The following is a 17373-nucleotide window of genomic DNA, read 5'->3' as shown; positions in this document are numbered from 1 at the left end:
TCAGGAGAGAAGACGCACATGAAGAAACAATGTCCTCCAATGTGTCTTTCCTGTGTTTCATCCTCAATGACTTTCCAATTTGGTAATGTATTGCTGTAGCTGCTGCTGTTAAAGGTTCAGTGTGTAAGATTTAGGGGGATCTATTGTTAGAATATGGCAGAAATATAATAAATAAAAGTGTGTTTTCATTAACGTATAATCACCTAAAATGAGAATCTTTGTGTTTTCTTTACCTTAGAATGAACCTTTTTATATCTACAGAGAGAGTTGGTCCTCTTCCATGTTGTCGCTCTGCCATGTTTCTCTATAGTAGCCCAGATTGGACAAACCAAATAGCAGCTCTAGATATGGCCTTTTGCATTTTTCACCAGGTTCTCCTTCACGCTTGGGAATGGGATGGTGAGGTAGGGGGGATTCAGTTGGTTGCAATCTGCAACCTCACCGCTAGATGCCACTAAATTCTACACACTGGACCTTTAAGAGTTTTTCGTTAAATTCGCCTCAGTGCACACATACACCCACACACACACATAGATTTTTGAGCACCCGATGCTTTGCTCCGTCCCCCCCCCCTCGATGCATTGTGTATCCTCCTCCTACAGCCTCTTGCTCGCTCTGAGTAACAGTTGCCTCTCGACGCAGACCTAAGAACAGCTTCCTCTCAAAGCCTTTATATAACCACTAAACCAATCCTAGAGCTGAGTCCTTGGGGCAACTTCTTCCTCGTCCCTCTTGGCCATTCAAAACATTAATTCATCTTCTTCTCGTTTTTCAAGGAGCCATTGCGTTTGTGTTTCCCGTTGGCCACGCTCTCGCTATGGCAATGTCCGTTGGCCATGTTGCCATCATCCCTGGTGACGCCACCTCCTCTGCTCTGGTCCCCGACCTTCCCCCTCAGCATTCGTACCAACCGCCGCAGGATGAAGCTGCTCAGAGCCAAGGCAGCCCCTACGGTGACAATCACATCCACCAGGAAGTACTGGTAGGGAGACACCTCGTATACGGCAGAGCGCAGATGGTTGGCACCGTGGTGACGGAGGATGTAGCTGATCCAGTAGACGGCCCTGCTCACAGGGTGGCCTGGCTGGTCTTTGTGAATGTTGGAGAGAAGACGTGCCTGCTGGCGGTACCTGGGTAGGGACAGACAGAAGTTGGAAACAGAACGTTGGAAAGATGTACAAAGCCATGGGCAACCTTTCGGCAGGATGTGAGTGGGCCCAGACGTGTAATCTGATTTAATTTATGCGTATCATTAAGTGACAGTGTGGTCGTTCCATTTACGGGCACCAGATGGCACTGACAAACAATATCACTATTATTGAAAGCGTTGGTGTGTGGCAGACTTAGAAATCGAACCTGCTGTCTTTGATGACGCTGGTCAGGGCTGTGTAGAGGTCTTCCTCGCTCATGTACTTCCAGTGCAGCATGATACCCATGCCTTTGGCTGCCACACGAGTCATGGTATCATAATGATCTCCAAAGAGGGGCACGCCGACCACCGGCACCCCGTGGTACATGGCCTCGTAGATGCTGTTTAGGCCACCGTGGCTCAGGAAGGCCCTCGTGTTGGCATGGCCTAGATAACAGGAAGGACGAGGGATGTTATTTTGCGTGTTCGCTGTTATGTTCATTAGTTGTTTTTTTGACAGGGCATTTATTTTGCTCGTTGTTTGCAGTTTATACAGTCGATCCCACAAACTGCTGCACGCTCAGCAGTATCTCGCCGTTGCTCCCAACTTTGTGAAGGTGGTGGTGGGTGGGGATTTAAAGCTCACACAGTACATCTGGGCATGTATGTGCGCATCATTTCAACAGTGTAATGAACAGAAAACCTGTCAGTTTTGTTTTGTGGGAGAAGTTTTGTTTACCTATATACCCATCTGCATAGTCTCAGTTTGAGGAGGAGGACACAGTTGCTGAGTTTCTTTCCTTCTAACAGATACAGACGGCTGGAGTGCAAACTTTCTGTAAATAATTCTGTAGATTATTGTGTGTGAATGGGCCAAAAAATAAATGGAAGGAGATGCTGATGCTGTATTTTCATTGATTAAAACTTAAATATAATTTGGACGTGAGCATTTAGTGGCAATAAGTGCACTGTAGTGGAGTGCAGAATAAGAGGAAGAGGAAAGTTTTAATGTCTCTTTAAACCTGACCTACTCGACAGACGTAATGTTTCTTTATTTGCGGTCTGGACCAATCCAAGGTGCTACAGGACACAATGCCAGCTGTTAATATCTAAATGTTATTCCTCCTCATTCCTGACGGGCACAAAGCGGCTCACACATCCACATTCTACCCACGACTGCAGTTAATAAGTGGACCTGGGAGTTCACCACACCCAACAGCAACATCTCATAAATGCAGCAGCTATGTGTCAAGACATGCCATGACGTACAAAGGAATCAGATTATTCCGAGATGTCGTTTTTCTAAGCATCTCGTTTGGTTGGTTGGTTTCGTAAAGTGCTGTGAAATACCCTTCAGCTCCTGCGGTGCAATGCAATAAATCCGCTTGGCCCGATCTGACTGTTGATAACACAACTAGTGCGCTACGTGGTGTCCTCTTTAATGTACTCACCCAATAAATCATTCTGAGGCATCCAATCAACGAGCTTGGTGTTGTTGCCGAGGTTACTGGGTGGAACTCCGGAGAATCTATAGAACAAAGAGAGGAAGTAATGAAGGGGGGAAGAGGAAGTACAATGCACAGATGCAGAAGAGCATCACACTTTTTGTGACAGATCATGTTGCCATGTCAACACCGCCGCCACATCCCAAATATTTTACAGGGTTAAATGAAACTCTTATATTTAATCAGAGCGTGTAGTCACACAGTATTTCTATTCATGTCTAACGGCTCAATTAGGGCTGTCACAATATCAGATTTTCACAACGCCCAAAGGAATTAGATAAAGATTTTATATGATATCTATCTTTAACTTTTATTGTGTGTTTTGTGTCTTCTTCGGGAAAATTAATTACACAATCATCCACAAAGCGGAAAAAAATTATTTAAGGAGTGCTGGATTATTTACACAACATTATCATATGTGTATTATTAACTTGATATCAAGATTGCATTTTTTTTTTTTTTAATACCACACAGTTATCGTCAGAGACACTCCTAGTGTCAATACCACTGATGGTGAGAGGCCAATACACATGCCATTTGGACGTGTCATGTTTTACAGTATATAGGGTAAATACAGCCTAACTGTGATATGAACTTTTTAAAACGGTGTATCCATTCAGTCAAAAGCAGTTTGTTTACTGTCCTGTCGCTGCTTGCAACCCCTGAAGGCACAACTCTACGGCAGTTTAACTGACTTCTCTGATCTGCTAGCAAATGTTGACCTTTTCTCTGCTCCCTTAATACCCATATTGGAGCATCATCTAGTGCGTTACTCAATAAGCTATAGTACAGCTAGCAGCTGGTTGGCTTAGTTTAGCACACACACTGGGAGTAGGTGGGAAACAGCTCGTCTGGATCTATGCAAATTCAACTAAAATCCACCTTCCAACACCTGTAGAGCTCACAAATAAACACATTATATCTCATTTGTTTAATCTGCACAGACGACACGTCACAGTGTTAAGGGGGGGGTTACGCGCCAGACGACATTTAACCGGCAAGTCTGGCAACCTCGTGACAACACTCACCCATGCCAGCATAGTGCTTGCTACACACCAGTATGTGCATAGAGAAGGCAGAGGATGTATTAGAGATACTGTATATATACAGAAGGCTAAATTAATCAGTCGAGTCAAACGTTTACATGATGCGGAAAGTGAACAAAGGGGAATTCAACGTTGACCTCAAAAGCAGAAGGGCCTCTATGGGTGGTGGACAGAGTGCACAGCATTGCGTGTGTTTGTTGGCGTCTGCGGTCGTGCGTGCGGAAGCACTTTCCAACGAATGCAGCACACAATACATATGCATGCTACATTACAAACCCCCATCCGTCCATCTCTGTCTCCTTCCCTCCCTAACTCAAACCCTTTCATCTCTCTCTTTCTTTCTTTCTTCAACAAAGCACTGATTCACTGTCCTGCCAATCAAAGCCTACATTCATTCAGCCAATTATCAATGACACGATTCATTTGGCTTGGTCCCTGTCCCTCTCATCAGCCCTCTTCCTTTTCCATCCTCCTTTAGTTTGGAAGAGCCCACTGAAAACTGGATTATCAATCAATGTCACGTCCAAAGTTTTGTGGCTTACATGAGGCTCCCGCGGAACAAATCTTACCTCGGTATCTCACTTCACGTGCAGATCACGATATCCCACTGATAGAGGTCGGCGCTTGAGAACAGGGGAGTGCGTTTCATTCGCCTTTGTCATTTTATGCACTGAAATGTCACGCTACAATGATTATCATGATGATTATCAGCACCTCTCATTACAACACACGGAACATTTGCCCACAACCCCGACAAGCTTTTTGTAAAAACCACCATAATGTAAGCAGACACTGCAAACCACAAGCGTATCATCTTGGATCTCTGTCCGGCCCAAAAATCCAGTCATACAGCGAGTGTCAGTTGTTGAACCCTGCCCATATACACTTTCCCCCAGTTCTATACCCAACATAATGCTTCATTTTCTCTGTTCCGTGCAATATAATACTGCAGACAAACACTGAAAAAAGGTGAAGCACAAACAAATGAGGAAGAGAAGCAGCAGCACGCTTAAACCGCCCTTGTGTTGAATGAATGAACACATTGAGAGGATTTACTAAAACCATTTAAATACCATGGGAACAGTTTAGATTCCAGTCAAACTAAGTCAACACACATCTGTGTAACCTTTATTAGACATACTTATGCTGCTTTATGAGTCAAGCCAATATTATCCTCAATTAACTGCATTTATTCTGAAGACTCCCTCTCCATCCGTTGTATCACTATCTCATCTCATATCCTTGCAATTCAAGAGGGTTTTTCATATTGCACTGGAAGCCCGGGACTAAAAGCATTCGTACAACGGTTTCAGCCCCAGGCTAAGTGAAGTGTAAGCTCCAGTCTTAGAAACATTTTACAGCGTGGAACAACAAGGGACGAGAGTAAACCGAATGTAAACAGAACTGTAAACATCATTAACTTAAGTTAACACTGGGTTAATGGTGTGTGTTTGAAAATGGTTCTACGTTATCTCCGGGTCAACTCTCATCCCAGTGCTCCCCCCTGTCTATAAACAGACAATTTTGAACAGAATCCTTGCTGCCGGATGTTGTTGGTCATGTCTTGCCAAGAACACTGAAAGTTCAAAATTCAAATTCAAATTCAAATTTTATTTGTATAGCCCAAAGTCACAAAGTACATTTGCCTCAGAGGGCAGTGACAGCCTTTGTCCTTAGACCCTCAGTAGGTCCAATTAAAGGGACATATTTTGAACTAACAATGTCAATGTCCTGGGAAAGTCAAACTAAAACTTTTAAAAAAGACAGTGAAATTGGACTACAGAAAATCTATAACACCACATCATTGTAAAACTGTAATTATCTGGCACAGACACACCTAATGAAAGGTTACTTGACCATCCTGTCAGACATGACATCATTGTCAATTGTGTAGTATGTTTGAACAAGTGAAAACCATACGCACCGGCCAGCGACCTCAGGCACATGATCAAATATTAACCCAGCTACACCGTATACCTATAGAGAAGTCACATTTTGGGGGCAGGATGTACGCATTATCAAGACTTTGTTGCTGCAGTCTAGATTGGTAATGTACTACAGAATAGCTGGATCTCAAACACATCATGATTATGCCACCTTAAGCTCGGTCAAATTTTGTATATCTGTTAATGATTCACGAGTCAGTTATGGGCTAAAACTTGCATGTGTGAAAGTGGTCAATAAATTGCGAACTCTTAAAAGATACCTTGGCCCTCACTTTTGTTTTTCCACCTCTACCAGCCTCACTTTCCCCTTCTCTTATATTTTCCATTTTCTTGCTCAGGTCATTGTCAGTGGATCATTGCTGCTGTGGGACTCAAATGTGCAAATGATTACAAGAAGTTGGATTTTAATTACATCCATTTGTCTCACTGGGCAAACATTGTAGATAACTATGTGAATGAGTTCTTGTTATCCATTCTTCCTGAACACATTTACAGGTCCAGTGGGTAAGATTTATGAGGCTGTATTTATAGAATACAGCAGAAATATGCACACAGTTTTTTTGTTTTTTTTCTCCTACGTGATAAAAAGGAGAGACTGACACAAGGGGGTTGCATTCTCACCATCATATCTAAAAGAGCTCATAGTACCTTACTACCCCTCTAGAACACTGCGCTCTCAGGACGCTGGGTTCCTTGTGGTTCCTATAGTTTTCAAAAGTAGATTGGGAGCCTCTCTTCTGTGGAACAAACCATTCTGGGTTCGGGAGGCAGACACAGTCAACACCTTTAAGAGTAGACTTAAGACTTTCCTTTTTGATAGAGCTTATAGTTAGGGGTGGCTCTGGTCATCCCTTAGTTATGCTGCTATAGGACTAGACTGCCAGGGGTCTCTGTCTCTAAGGACAGAAGGTGTCACTCCCTGTACAGACTGTAAAGCCCTTATTTGATTTGATTCTGCAAACACACCACTAAATGTGACTAAATCTCACTCGCCGAATGAGTATGCATGCACAGACACTACAACACTATAGGTTTCCCTATCACAGATATATATTTGCCTATCCCATGGCTGTTGTTAACAGTAACACCTCCCACATAGCCTTGGCATGTAAGCCCTGTTCTGGATAAATCACTTCTCTTATGTGACTTTGCTAAATTATTTAAAATGTTCTGGTCTTTCCACCATTAAAATGTGAAGGCGCCATCATTAGTTTCAAGTCTCTTCAGGGTCAGGATCCGCTTGCTCAATGCTGTTTGATCAACAGGACAGCCGCATATAAATATCCTGAAGCGAATGTCAGGTGGGAATATGGACTTTGGTCTCAGAGCACAGGCTCACAGAGGAACAACATGTTGTCTTTATTTTATGATTTGTCATTACAGTATGGCTGATTGCGGTGGTGTTCGATGTTCGGTAACTTGAAGCTCGCTGGAAAATCCGTACTCACATCTGTGATGGTGTGTACAGTACATACAGAGCGGAAGTGAGAAAACAGATACTTTACCTCCAGACGACACGCTGGGGTAGCCTGGCGAGGGCTCCTGCCAGTTTGTGAGCAATGTCCTGGGAAAGGTACTTGACCCCAGCTCCAAACGACACCACCACAAAGCCATGCTCCGCTGTGTCATTCACCCATGCCTCAAAATCCTGTTGGAGACAGATAAATATATACATTTTGTAGAGTTTATTTGCCCATAACAAACAAGATTAGCAGTAATACAATGGAACAGTACTGCAGTGTGTTTTGTTTGTTTTAATACTCATTTTACATCCCCATTTATCTTATCACTTCCTCCTTTTATAATAGATTCATCCATGTGTATCACATTCAGGTGACTAAAACTGGAAACACAATTCATCAGCTGACTTTTAATGCACTAATGACTGTGTGATGATAGATAATAAAACAGATCCTTCACATGAACTTTGATTATTTGTTGCTGCCTGCATTGCTTTATAGGCAGACCTGCATGATTTATGCTCATGACTCAAGTGAGGTGTGGTTTACACTCTTCTGTTCTGAATGATTCAGAAGTTTACAGATTAATGTTGGATGATGTCAAAACTTATCGAACAGAATAACTTACCAATCTTACCTATGAGCATACAGACACTAAATGTGGAAAGGCTATGAAGACTATGAACCTCTTTACAACTACAATCTCTCGTTATATTGTGGGCAAGGCACAAGCTGTAAAAAAATGATTTCCTTATAGACTACTTCTATTTAAATCCAGGACATTTTTAAACAAACTAAATGTCCACAGTAGAAGTTTATCAAGCGGGACGGAGAATGTCGAATGCATGAAGCCGTTTAAATATATGTGAGTTAATGCCCCAGAACTGCAAGATGTGGATGTGCTGAGCTTGTATTTTGCACTTTGGTGCCCGGTGATGCATCATAAATCATCACTTCATATTATGACATTAATAAATAATGTTGATAGTGCACAGAGCTCCTAATATTAAACCAACCAGTAGCGCTTTCCTAATGATTTTACATCTATATGACCTAATTTTGGTGCAACCCTGATAAGGAGAGCGGGTTATGGAAAATGGATGGATGACTTATTTCGCAACACCACTCTGACTTCATTTTTCTTCAGTAAATGTGACATGAATTTATATTTCTTCTAAATCGCTGCCTGCTGCAATTTGCTTCAAAATATAGCACTAAAAAGAAGGTTGGGAAGTATATTTCCTCAAGAGATCATCATGTATACAAGCTGGTTTTAAATGACATTGTGTAAGAGTGACATTGATAAATCAATGGATATATAAAAAAAAACACAAATTATGATCTGCCATGGTGATGCTGACAGATTACTTTATTGTATCTGTGAGGAAACTTATCTTGATCTGACAGCACTGCTGATGAACAATAATTCACAAAAGCCAATAGAGCAGCCAGCCTTCAGATATATAACAAAAACTGACAATAAAGTCCTCTCTAAAAATGTCCTCGTGGAATCCATACATTCACAACACACTTAGATCCTTAAAGTCCACAACATCGCAAACAAATATATACAAGTTTCGGTGTTGCGTGCCAAGTTTTGAAGTGCGGTCTGTGCTGCCAACTCAATACAAGAGATGAAAGGAATTTCTTTTGTGATGCTCAAAGAAAACTCGACTGCAGCACTTCGCTCTAGAAACAAAGAGCCCGGTTACTTTGGGTAACTCCACAGGCCTCGCTGACAACTGACGATGAGCAGAGGTGGAGATATGAACTCACAAGCATGTTCAATTATAGTGTAGTTACACCGAATGATGGACTATATCAGAACTCCCAGTCATAATTGTTACTTGGATGTTGATGAAACTGGTAAGTACAGTAACATCTCTGAGGTAAATGTAGATGATCTCATTTCCTTCTATGATATAATTTCCTGAACCAAGTTAAGTTAAAGGGTTAAAGAGTTAGCAAAGGAAATTGCTATCTATCTAATTAAAATGCAAAAACCACATAAGCACCATTTTCATCTGCCAACTATGGTCCATCAGTAAAATGTGGAAAATGTGAGCACTATAGTGAGATAAAGGGGAAAGAAAGGGAACCTACAGTGCTCATCAGTTTCTACCAACTGACAGGTAGACTGAGGCAGTGAAAACTGGAGACATGACATGCCCTTTGAAGAATAAAGACATCATCCTGCTCCTCCAGGGCACTGTTCCTGGAAGCAGGAGACCTGTTCTGGGTTATGGAGACCTGAGGGGTTATGCACATCACCTGCTTCTTGGAAGAGGTTGCAGCGGGACTGTTGGATGGTAACACTGCCTGTCATCAAAAATACTTTCCACTTGACAGACGATGGTTTCGCAATTAGGAATAGAGCTTTTTCGGGGAGGGTTTGTGTGCATTAAGGATACTTTATAATAGAGAATGAAAAGTAAGGATGTATGGACTGACAGAGGGTGAGGAGGAGGAATCAGGGAGCAGCCATGTTGGAGAGAATTGGAGGACAAGTAAAGGGAGGGAGGCTAATGGTCCAGCTGCGGTAGCTAAGACCGGCCCTGGCACAGAGCAACATCAGGGACACACTGAGCTCTACTGTCCCTACAACGCCGCCTCAGTGACCCCATAAAAGAGTCTCAGTGTCCCCAGAGCTCTACACAGAACAATACCCTCGTTCTCCCTCCAATGCCATTATAACTCCCTCCACACAACACGGCACAATGCTCCCTATTGGCCGGAGTGGCATTGCAAAAACCCCCCGCAGTTAGATGCCGACGGCCCGCGCTCTCGGCGTCCGAACGCCGGACTAACCCCCGTCACCGCCCGCCTCTGCTCTCCATGACTCCCCTCCCTCCGTGCTCAAAATCTACCAGGCCCATTCAACCCAAACCCATCCTCACCCCAGCAGCGTCTATAATGGATTGCTTTGTAGCCAGGATGTGATAATAAGGAGAGACAATGGGTACAAGCAAGGGTAGATACAAAAAAAATAAAAAAATACAGGCACAGGAGAGACACGTGAACTGACAACAAGCTTTATCATCATCATTACTTTGCATCCAAGGTTTTTTGCGATTGAGACAAGTGACTTCTTGATTCCACCAATCAACCATCATTTCCTTAAAGCAAAACCTAAATCATCCATTTGTTCAAGTGGACTGACGCCAATGTAGAAAAATCATTTGTAAAAGCTAAGCTTATATGTGCATATGACTGAGTCAAACATCACAATATGGGCCTCCGTCCTACCCATGAAACCCTACATTTGCATAATGTCATAGTCAAACTCTGGCACCATGAATGAACTATTGTATTGCGGTGCATTTGTCACCAGTGGCACAGAGCCCTCGTTTTATGTTCCAGCACTCAGAGTGAGCCTTGAAAGCTCTACATGTTTTAGAACGAGGAGCTAGAAATTAAATAAATATAAAGGGGTGTCATCTGATGAGACACTGACTCCGTGGGTGATACAGTATATTAAATACCAAGAGAGATAAATTTGTCAACCATCAGAGACATGTGGTTTATTCTCCAGTAACTATCCCTTTGACATATCCGGGTACATTAGGCCATGGCGGGAAATGTTTCATATCAATGAGCAGGACAGATTTATAGACTATATGATGAAGTACCGTGAAGTGTCAGGTGTTTAATTTGCTGGATTAATCAAAAACAGGCATCGCTGTCTAAAGTTTCTCACTTGATTTGCCTGAAAATGTACAAACTTTAAACAAAACACACCAATAATGTGATTAAAAAACTGCATACACTGTGAAAGGCCACTAAACGAGGACACATGTCGTCTTTTGCATTACAACCACCATACAATAATCTTTTTGTCTGTCACACTGTGCCTATCAGCTGTCTGTGTGTCTCTCAGTACTGACCTGTGGGAGTGGGTTGGGGGGTTTGGTGAGGATGCCTCCTATGTACACCACATGTGGCAGGGTGGGTCTGGGGAACTCCAAAGCCATGTCAGTGCATAGCATCCACAGACGGCTGCCCTGCACCAAGTCAGCCATGGCCACCTGAGGCTTCACTCCATGTTTCTTCATAATCCTGTCATACTTGGGTAATGCAATATAATGGACTCCAAAGCGCTGCACCAGGTAAACCGCTGTGTTGGTGATCCTCTGGAGCAGAGACATGCGGTCTGTCAGCAACGAGTTGAATTCGGGAACGTATGAAAGAGGAGCTGGGGCACCCGCCTCCGCAGGGTACCACAGGCCGGTGCTGAACACGGCATATTTCACACCCAGGATGTGAGCGATCACAAAGCCGCACATCTCATTAGGGTCCACTAGCAGCAGGTCAAATTTGGCCTCCTTGAGGCGGGTCATTACCTCGACATTGCCAACGACAGCGTCACAGTTCTGAGAGTAGTGGTCAAGAATGTCAAACAGTTCCAGAAATGTGAGGCGGCCTGAGAAGATGTTGCTGACTTTGGACTGGAGGAAATTGTCAGCCGTGCTGCTGTTAAAGATCCCTGGGTAGTGCTGTAAGTGGTAGTGAGGGGAGGGGGGTACCTCACGACCCTTTGAAATTAAAAAATGGGTCTCGTGGCCCTCTTGGTGCAGAGCCGTGGCCAGCGTCTTGAAGATGTAGAGGTGTGATTCAAACATGATGGGTGGGACCACGATGACTTTGGCGGCCCATGACACACTGGGACTCCAGGTGAGGAGGCCAAGGAGGAGTAGTAGTGACGAGGGTAGTAACATGGCTGAAATGATAAAGAAAAGAACAATGTTAACACTTGACAGTCATCAAAAAGCAATGACATAACAGCTTATTACATGTGTTGAGTTTAGACTTTTATCTACTATATGGACCTTACTCTGGACACCTTATCAGTCATCTATGATGCATAACGGAAAGTCTTGCATTGTATACATCAACTTGTGGAAATGAATTCAATCCTCACCCTCAACTGAGTTTCACTTCTGTCCTACACACTGAGGAGTAGTGCTGAAGGAATAAAACGGCATCTTTGTGGGTTACATTTTCATAGTCAACGGTGTACTGATTAACCTTTGCCGTCTTTCTACGTATTTCCATTCCACCCCTTCATCCCTCCTCACTCTGTGCACAGCCGTCACCGACATGGTGTGGGTAGCACCAACGTCATTCTAAACCTCTGGCCACTCTATTCACAAACACAACACACAAAGAGCCATTATCATGTCACCATGTCATAGCCAATGTCCTATATGCCTACACTCATTCTCGCACTCACTTGGATTAATCATCAACACTTGAAACCACTTCATGGACAGCCATCAATTACCAAGGCTTTCCTAATCTACAATGACTAACCCGTGCTCACCTTCCACAGGTTGTTACACCTTAAGGAATGTGCTGACTTTTGAACAAAGCAACAAAAAAAAAAGAAAAAAGGTGCGATTGTGGCTTTGAACCAGCCGAAAGAACTAAAGTCCACATTGGTCCACATTTTTTAACTTGATGCAAATGACCATAGCACAATGCGGCAGCAGATGAATAAATTCTTGACCTATTTACATAATACAGCCTACCATCTCCTTTCAAAGCTCTCTCTTTGAACCACTGGCGATAGCATAGCTAAATATGCTGTTACGGCATCACATTACACCACCATGAAGGTTCAAGGACTTCAGACGTGACTTTAATAAACTGGTGAGCGGAGGGGTTGCATTCTGGATAAGTGTTACACATATGTTTGCATAGTGTGTAACCGGCCTTTAATTGTACTAATAAATTTAATGGGGCATGGCCGAGGCTTAAAGCCAACTCGAGGGTTCCCTTTGTGGAGATAAATGTTTGTATGGATTAAATTCCAGTCAGTCCAAAGACCTGAAGATTAGGGCGATAGGGAATTGGAAACTACCCGTAGGTGTATATGTGATGCTATATCTGCATGTGTTCAGGGCGTACCTCGCCTCGCATTCAATGCGATCTATGATAGGCTACAGCACCCAGCGATCAGTATAAGCATTTATTTTCTCCGGTCAGTCCCACAATTCATCTCTCGCGGTGCGTTTAATGTCATTACTGTTACGTCTCAATCTATATCAAATGGCACAGCCTATATTGTTTCGGTTAGGCGTCTCCTGATAGCATCTGAGCAGGATTATATACTGCATCGGCCACCTGTTTGTCCGCAATATGAAGTTTCTCTCCGCAAACAGCTGGTAGGGAAGAGGACTCAAGGTGGCCGCCATTTTGTTTAGCATTGTCCGGAGGATATCGTTACAAACACTTCTCAGCCCAGACTGTTGACGGTAACTATAGAAACCAGCCACTGTCTACTGAGGACTGTGATCCGTCATGACTTAAATTACTAACAATGGAGTCTGGTTACCCTGCGCACAGGGAGGGCTGAGGAAATTATCTGGATTAAGAGAATTAAGGGATACGCAATGGCGAGCTGATCGGGGTGAAGACACAGTGGAGATGGAAAGCGCAGTGAAGAAAGATTCTGATACAAGTGTAATATGGAATGGTCAGCGGATAAGAGCCGGGAGAAATATCAAGTTTTACCAAAACCTCTACATCCACTGTTTCTAACATTGGGCCACATAACATAATATAGATAATTACACAAGGTTATAAACTTTCCAGGACAGTTTCAAGGACTTTTTCCTGACAATACAGGACAACATTTGCTTATCTAATTTACCAGTAGGCCCAGTATTGACATATTTAACCCCAGTTTTATTCATCCTTCATGAATGATGCAGGGTTCTTGCTGAAGAGCATCAGGTCCATTACAGGTGACGGCTACACCCAGCACTGCAAACTGTACAATGAGGTCATCCGGCCTCCTTTTTGCTAGACGTAATCAGCACTTTTCTTTTGGGGCTTTCAGCAGAAACTTAGCTACTCCAAGCCGAACATTCACTGTGAAACTGTGAGGCCCAGTGCATTTCATTTTCATTTTAATTTCATGGGACACCCCATGTTAGCTTGCTTCTGTGGCGAGCTTGGCTGTTTTTTTTGCGAGTTGACTGCAGTTAAATACATTTTTCATTTAAAGTGTAACTTTAATTTGGCCGCAGCCCATCACCTCAAAGTTAAATTTATGTTATTTTAAAGAATATTCATCTTCTCACCCATAACCCTATTGAACAAAAGTAAAAAGTAAGAGGGTTCAATGCACGTACAATTAAAGAGTAGAAAACAAGTCTCTAAATTTCCAGATTTTCCAGGTTTTCCAGGACATGTCTGTAACGCTTATATTATTTTTTTTGGAAATTATTATATTATTTCCAAAATGTAAAAGTATTGCTATATTATGATATAAGTCACATGTTATTATGGCCTGCTTTATTCCAACAGTTCAAACTCCAACAACTGCATCTAATTCAGTCAGCGCACTTTCAACAAACAAAATGTAAATATTATAAACTCCGAGCAGATCTCTGCTATCGTCTCAAATTAAGTGGCTTGTTTTGCAGCTTTCGGGTGTGTAGAATTGAAAATCAAACCAATTACAGCCACAGGATGAATTTTCAGCCATTAAGATGGTAATTATACAGTAATTACTCCTCGCTAATACCTTAATCTAGACTAACGTTTTCTTGATTTCGCACAGCAGGGGGGGGGGCCTTGCTGGCTCCACAGCGGGGGGGTTCATTAGTTCGATGCACCCCGTCGAGAGGAGGAATGTGACTTCCAAGAACTGAAACGCAAGTCAGTCAAAGCTGTTTATTTTGCCCCATATGTTTCAAATGGAGCATGATTAAGTGATCACAGGTTTGAATCCAAAAATCTGTTCCTAACAGGTTTGTTGGGCTTTGATTAAAAAGACGGACCAAATGGGTTTAGACACACAGGTTCACTTTAGGCTTCAGTTATAGGTCGGAGAAGCTGTAAACTGTCATGAAATCATTAACTTTTTTTTTTCTTTTTTTTTTATCATATCACAAGTCAGATTCTGATAATGAAATCCAAGAAACCAATACACAACTCGACCTTTAAGTCTACAGAATGACAGTTACTGATGTCATAACTGTAAAAAAAAAAAAAAAGATAAATATAGATAATAGGAGCAAAATAGATAAAAGGGGCAGCCCGGAGCACTTTTTTTTTAGATAAGTTAAGAGGTCAAAGAGCCTTTAGATCTTGAATTTTTGATGAAAACACCATGAAAGTGGAGAGAAAAAAATAAACGTTCCCATGCCGAGGCACGAGAAGCTGTTTATACTGACAACAGGGTTCCCTGTGCCTCTCACCCTTATCTTTAAGCTTTAATCAGCATTTTAAGGAAAGAGTATATTTTAGATATAGATAAAGTCTGCTTCTAAGTATCCTCCTTGTACTTAAGGCTATGTAAATACTACAAAATGGTCTACAGGGCCTTGAGGAGCCCAACTACCCACATCAACTCAAGTCAGCCCAATGCAACAGACCGAAATTCAGTGTCCTGTTCCAACCCCATTCATTCTACTTCTATTCAACGTTTTTCCTTCACGTGTCACTTGTTGACTTTCAGTACCTTTTTTCTTTCTTCCCACTATCTCCACATCACTGCAGCAATGCACACACACACAAGAACGAGATCAGGCAGGCTCCTGTCTTTCCAAGGGCCGAAAGCGGTTATAGTAAACAAATACACAACGACCCAAGGCAGTGTGGTTTCGAGTAACTACCAACAGTAGCTCGTTAACATAATGTGCTGCCCTGGTGAATTTTGAAAGTGGTTGGAAACAAGAATGTTGCCATGTGGGTTGAAAATAATAATAATAATAATTATAAGCTTTGTAACGTCCTTACACAATATATTCAGCCCCTGGCAATGACTCCTGGTATGACATTTATTATAATATTAGGACTGACAACCTTAATTCTTTGAGTACATAGTTTTTCAAGTATTGCAGGCTATAGGCCTCGGCTAACTTATCCTTTTATCTCCTAAGTAAAGGCACACCTCACAACACACACAGAGACAGTGTGAGTGTTGAAACAATCCCACAAAGCATTTCTGACAGATGTAAATAATCTACATCTTACATCCAACAAGTATTCAAGTCTGATGTTGGCAGTGAGTGAGCTCATCTGAGAGCAGGGACCAGGGCCCAGTCACCTTAATCCTGAAACATCAGGTGATCCGTTTTGCGTAGGTTGCAACAGGATTGGTGGAAAAGAACAGGTGCTCATTGAGAGAGGAACACTTTATTTTAAGGCCAGTAGGTTCGCCTTAATTTAAAAAGTTCATATGTCATCCCGATATTTCGTATCAAACTTTGATAATAAAATGTCAAAAAGGGTTGGAAAAGTTATAAAAGAGTTTATTATAGAAATAAAATATTTGAGTGCAGCCTCAACTGGGTCAAATATAGGGTCTTAAAGTCAAACTAATATTTAAAGACTCTCTGAATAAATCTTTAACCTGACTAAATGTATCAAACAAAGCCAAAGTGATCAACAAACAAGAACAAATAGTAACATTCGCGATGGGGATAATTCGCAAAGGACGTGAACGCAGCACAGGAACCTGGCTACACCTGCTCTGTCGGGAGGTTTCGACTGTCGCACCTGAGTTTTTTTTTTTTTTCAGCCAAAGAAAACAGCCAGAAAAGTACGCAAGACTTCACTGCTGCCAACTTCAGCAATGTTGAGATACTATTTCCCACCACAAGCGTGAAAAATAACAATGAAAAAGTGGAGTAGTAAATCAGGCTACACCTGTTGTGACAAGCTCGGCCTTACCTTGTGACTTGAATGTTGCTCAGGAGAGGAGGAGGAGGAGGTAGAAGGACGAAACTGCGGTAGTCCCTAATTTTTCTTGGACGGATTATTTTTTAAAGTATCGGGGGGGAGAGAGATAAAACACCCCAAAATAAAAAAAAAATATTGGAGAGGACTTAAAGTAAAATGGGTCCCCGGGTTTCGAAGACGAGCAGAGGGAACATTAAACACGCAGTCCCTCTCACAGGGGCGGTGAAAGGCGGGACTAGAGCTGTGACAAGATGGTAGGGAAGGGAGCGGCAGAGAGGGGGGGTGGTGGAGGTGGTGGTGGACTGACAAGAGTGGTTGGTTGGAGTAAAAAAGCACAATAAGGGTGGAGTATTGGCACATGCAGCTACTTTACCTCTGTTAACTGACTCCACCTGTTGATACTGTCAACAGGTGGGATGAGCCCGTCTCTGACATCATATACTGCTTTTGATTATGATCATTGTGATTCATGCTTATATGAAGATCTGAATAATTAGATTTTAAAATATATCATATTCATATAGTGATCAGGGGGAGCTGGTTGTCATAGGATGTTAGATTGTAGTATTCCATGTGAGTGTTCAGATAGTACTG

General features: G+C 42.4%; 1 protein-coding gene across 1 annotated transcript; it reads right to left on the bottom strand.

The window, feature by feature from the left end:
- Positions 1–243: 243 nt before the first annotated feature.
- On the bottom strand, positions 244–17089 carry ugt8 (UDP glycosyltransferase 8). The gene is made up of 6 exons (XM_019256995.2): positions 16771–17089; positions 10971–11803; positions 7132–7274; positions 2581–2657; positions 1357–1576; positions 244–1130 (listed from the first exon to the last, which is right to left on the bottom strand). The coding sequence occupies exons 2-6, from the start codon at positions 11799–11801 to the stop codon at positions 749–751; spliced, it is 1653 nt and encodes a 550-aa protein (XP_019112540.1). The 5' UTR covers positions 11802–11803; positions 16771–17089; the 3' UTR covers positions 244–748.
- Positions 17090–17373: the final 284 nt, after the last annotated feature.

Source organism: Larimichthys crocea, chromosome X (assembly GCF_000972845.2).
Source record: "Larimichthys crocea isolate SSNF chromosome X, L_crocea_2.0, whole genome shotgun sequence".
Lineage (NCBI taxonomy): Eukaryota > Metazoa > Chordata > Actinopteri > Sciaenidae > Larimichthys > Larimichthys crocea.
The sequence above is the reverse complement of the archived record's forward strand: the minus strand, read 5'-3'. Positions and strand labels throughout refer to the sequence as shown.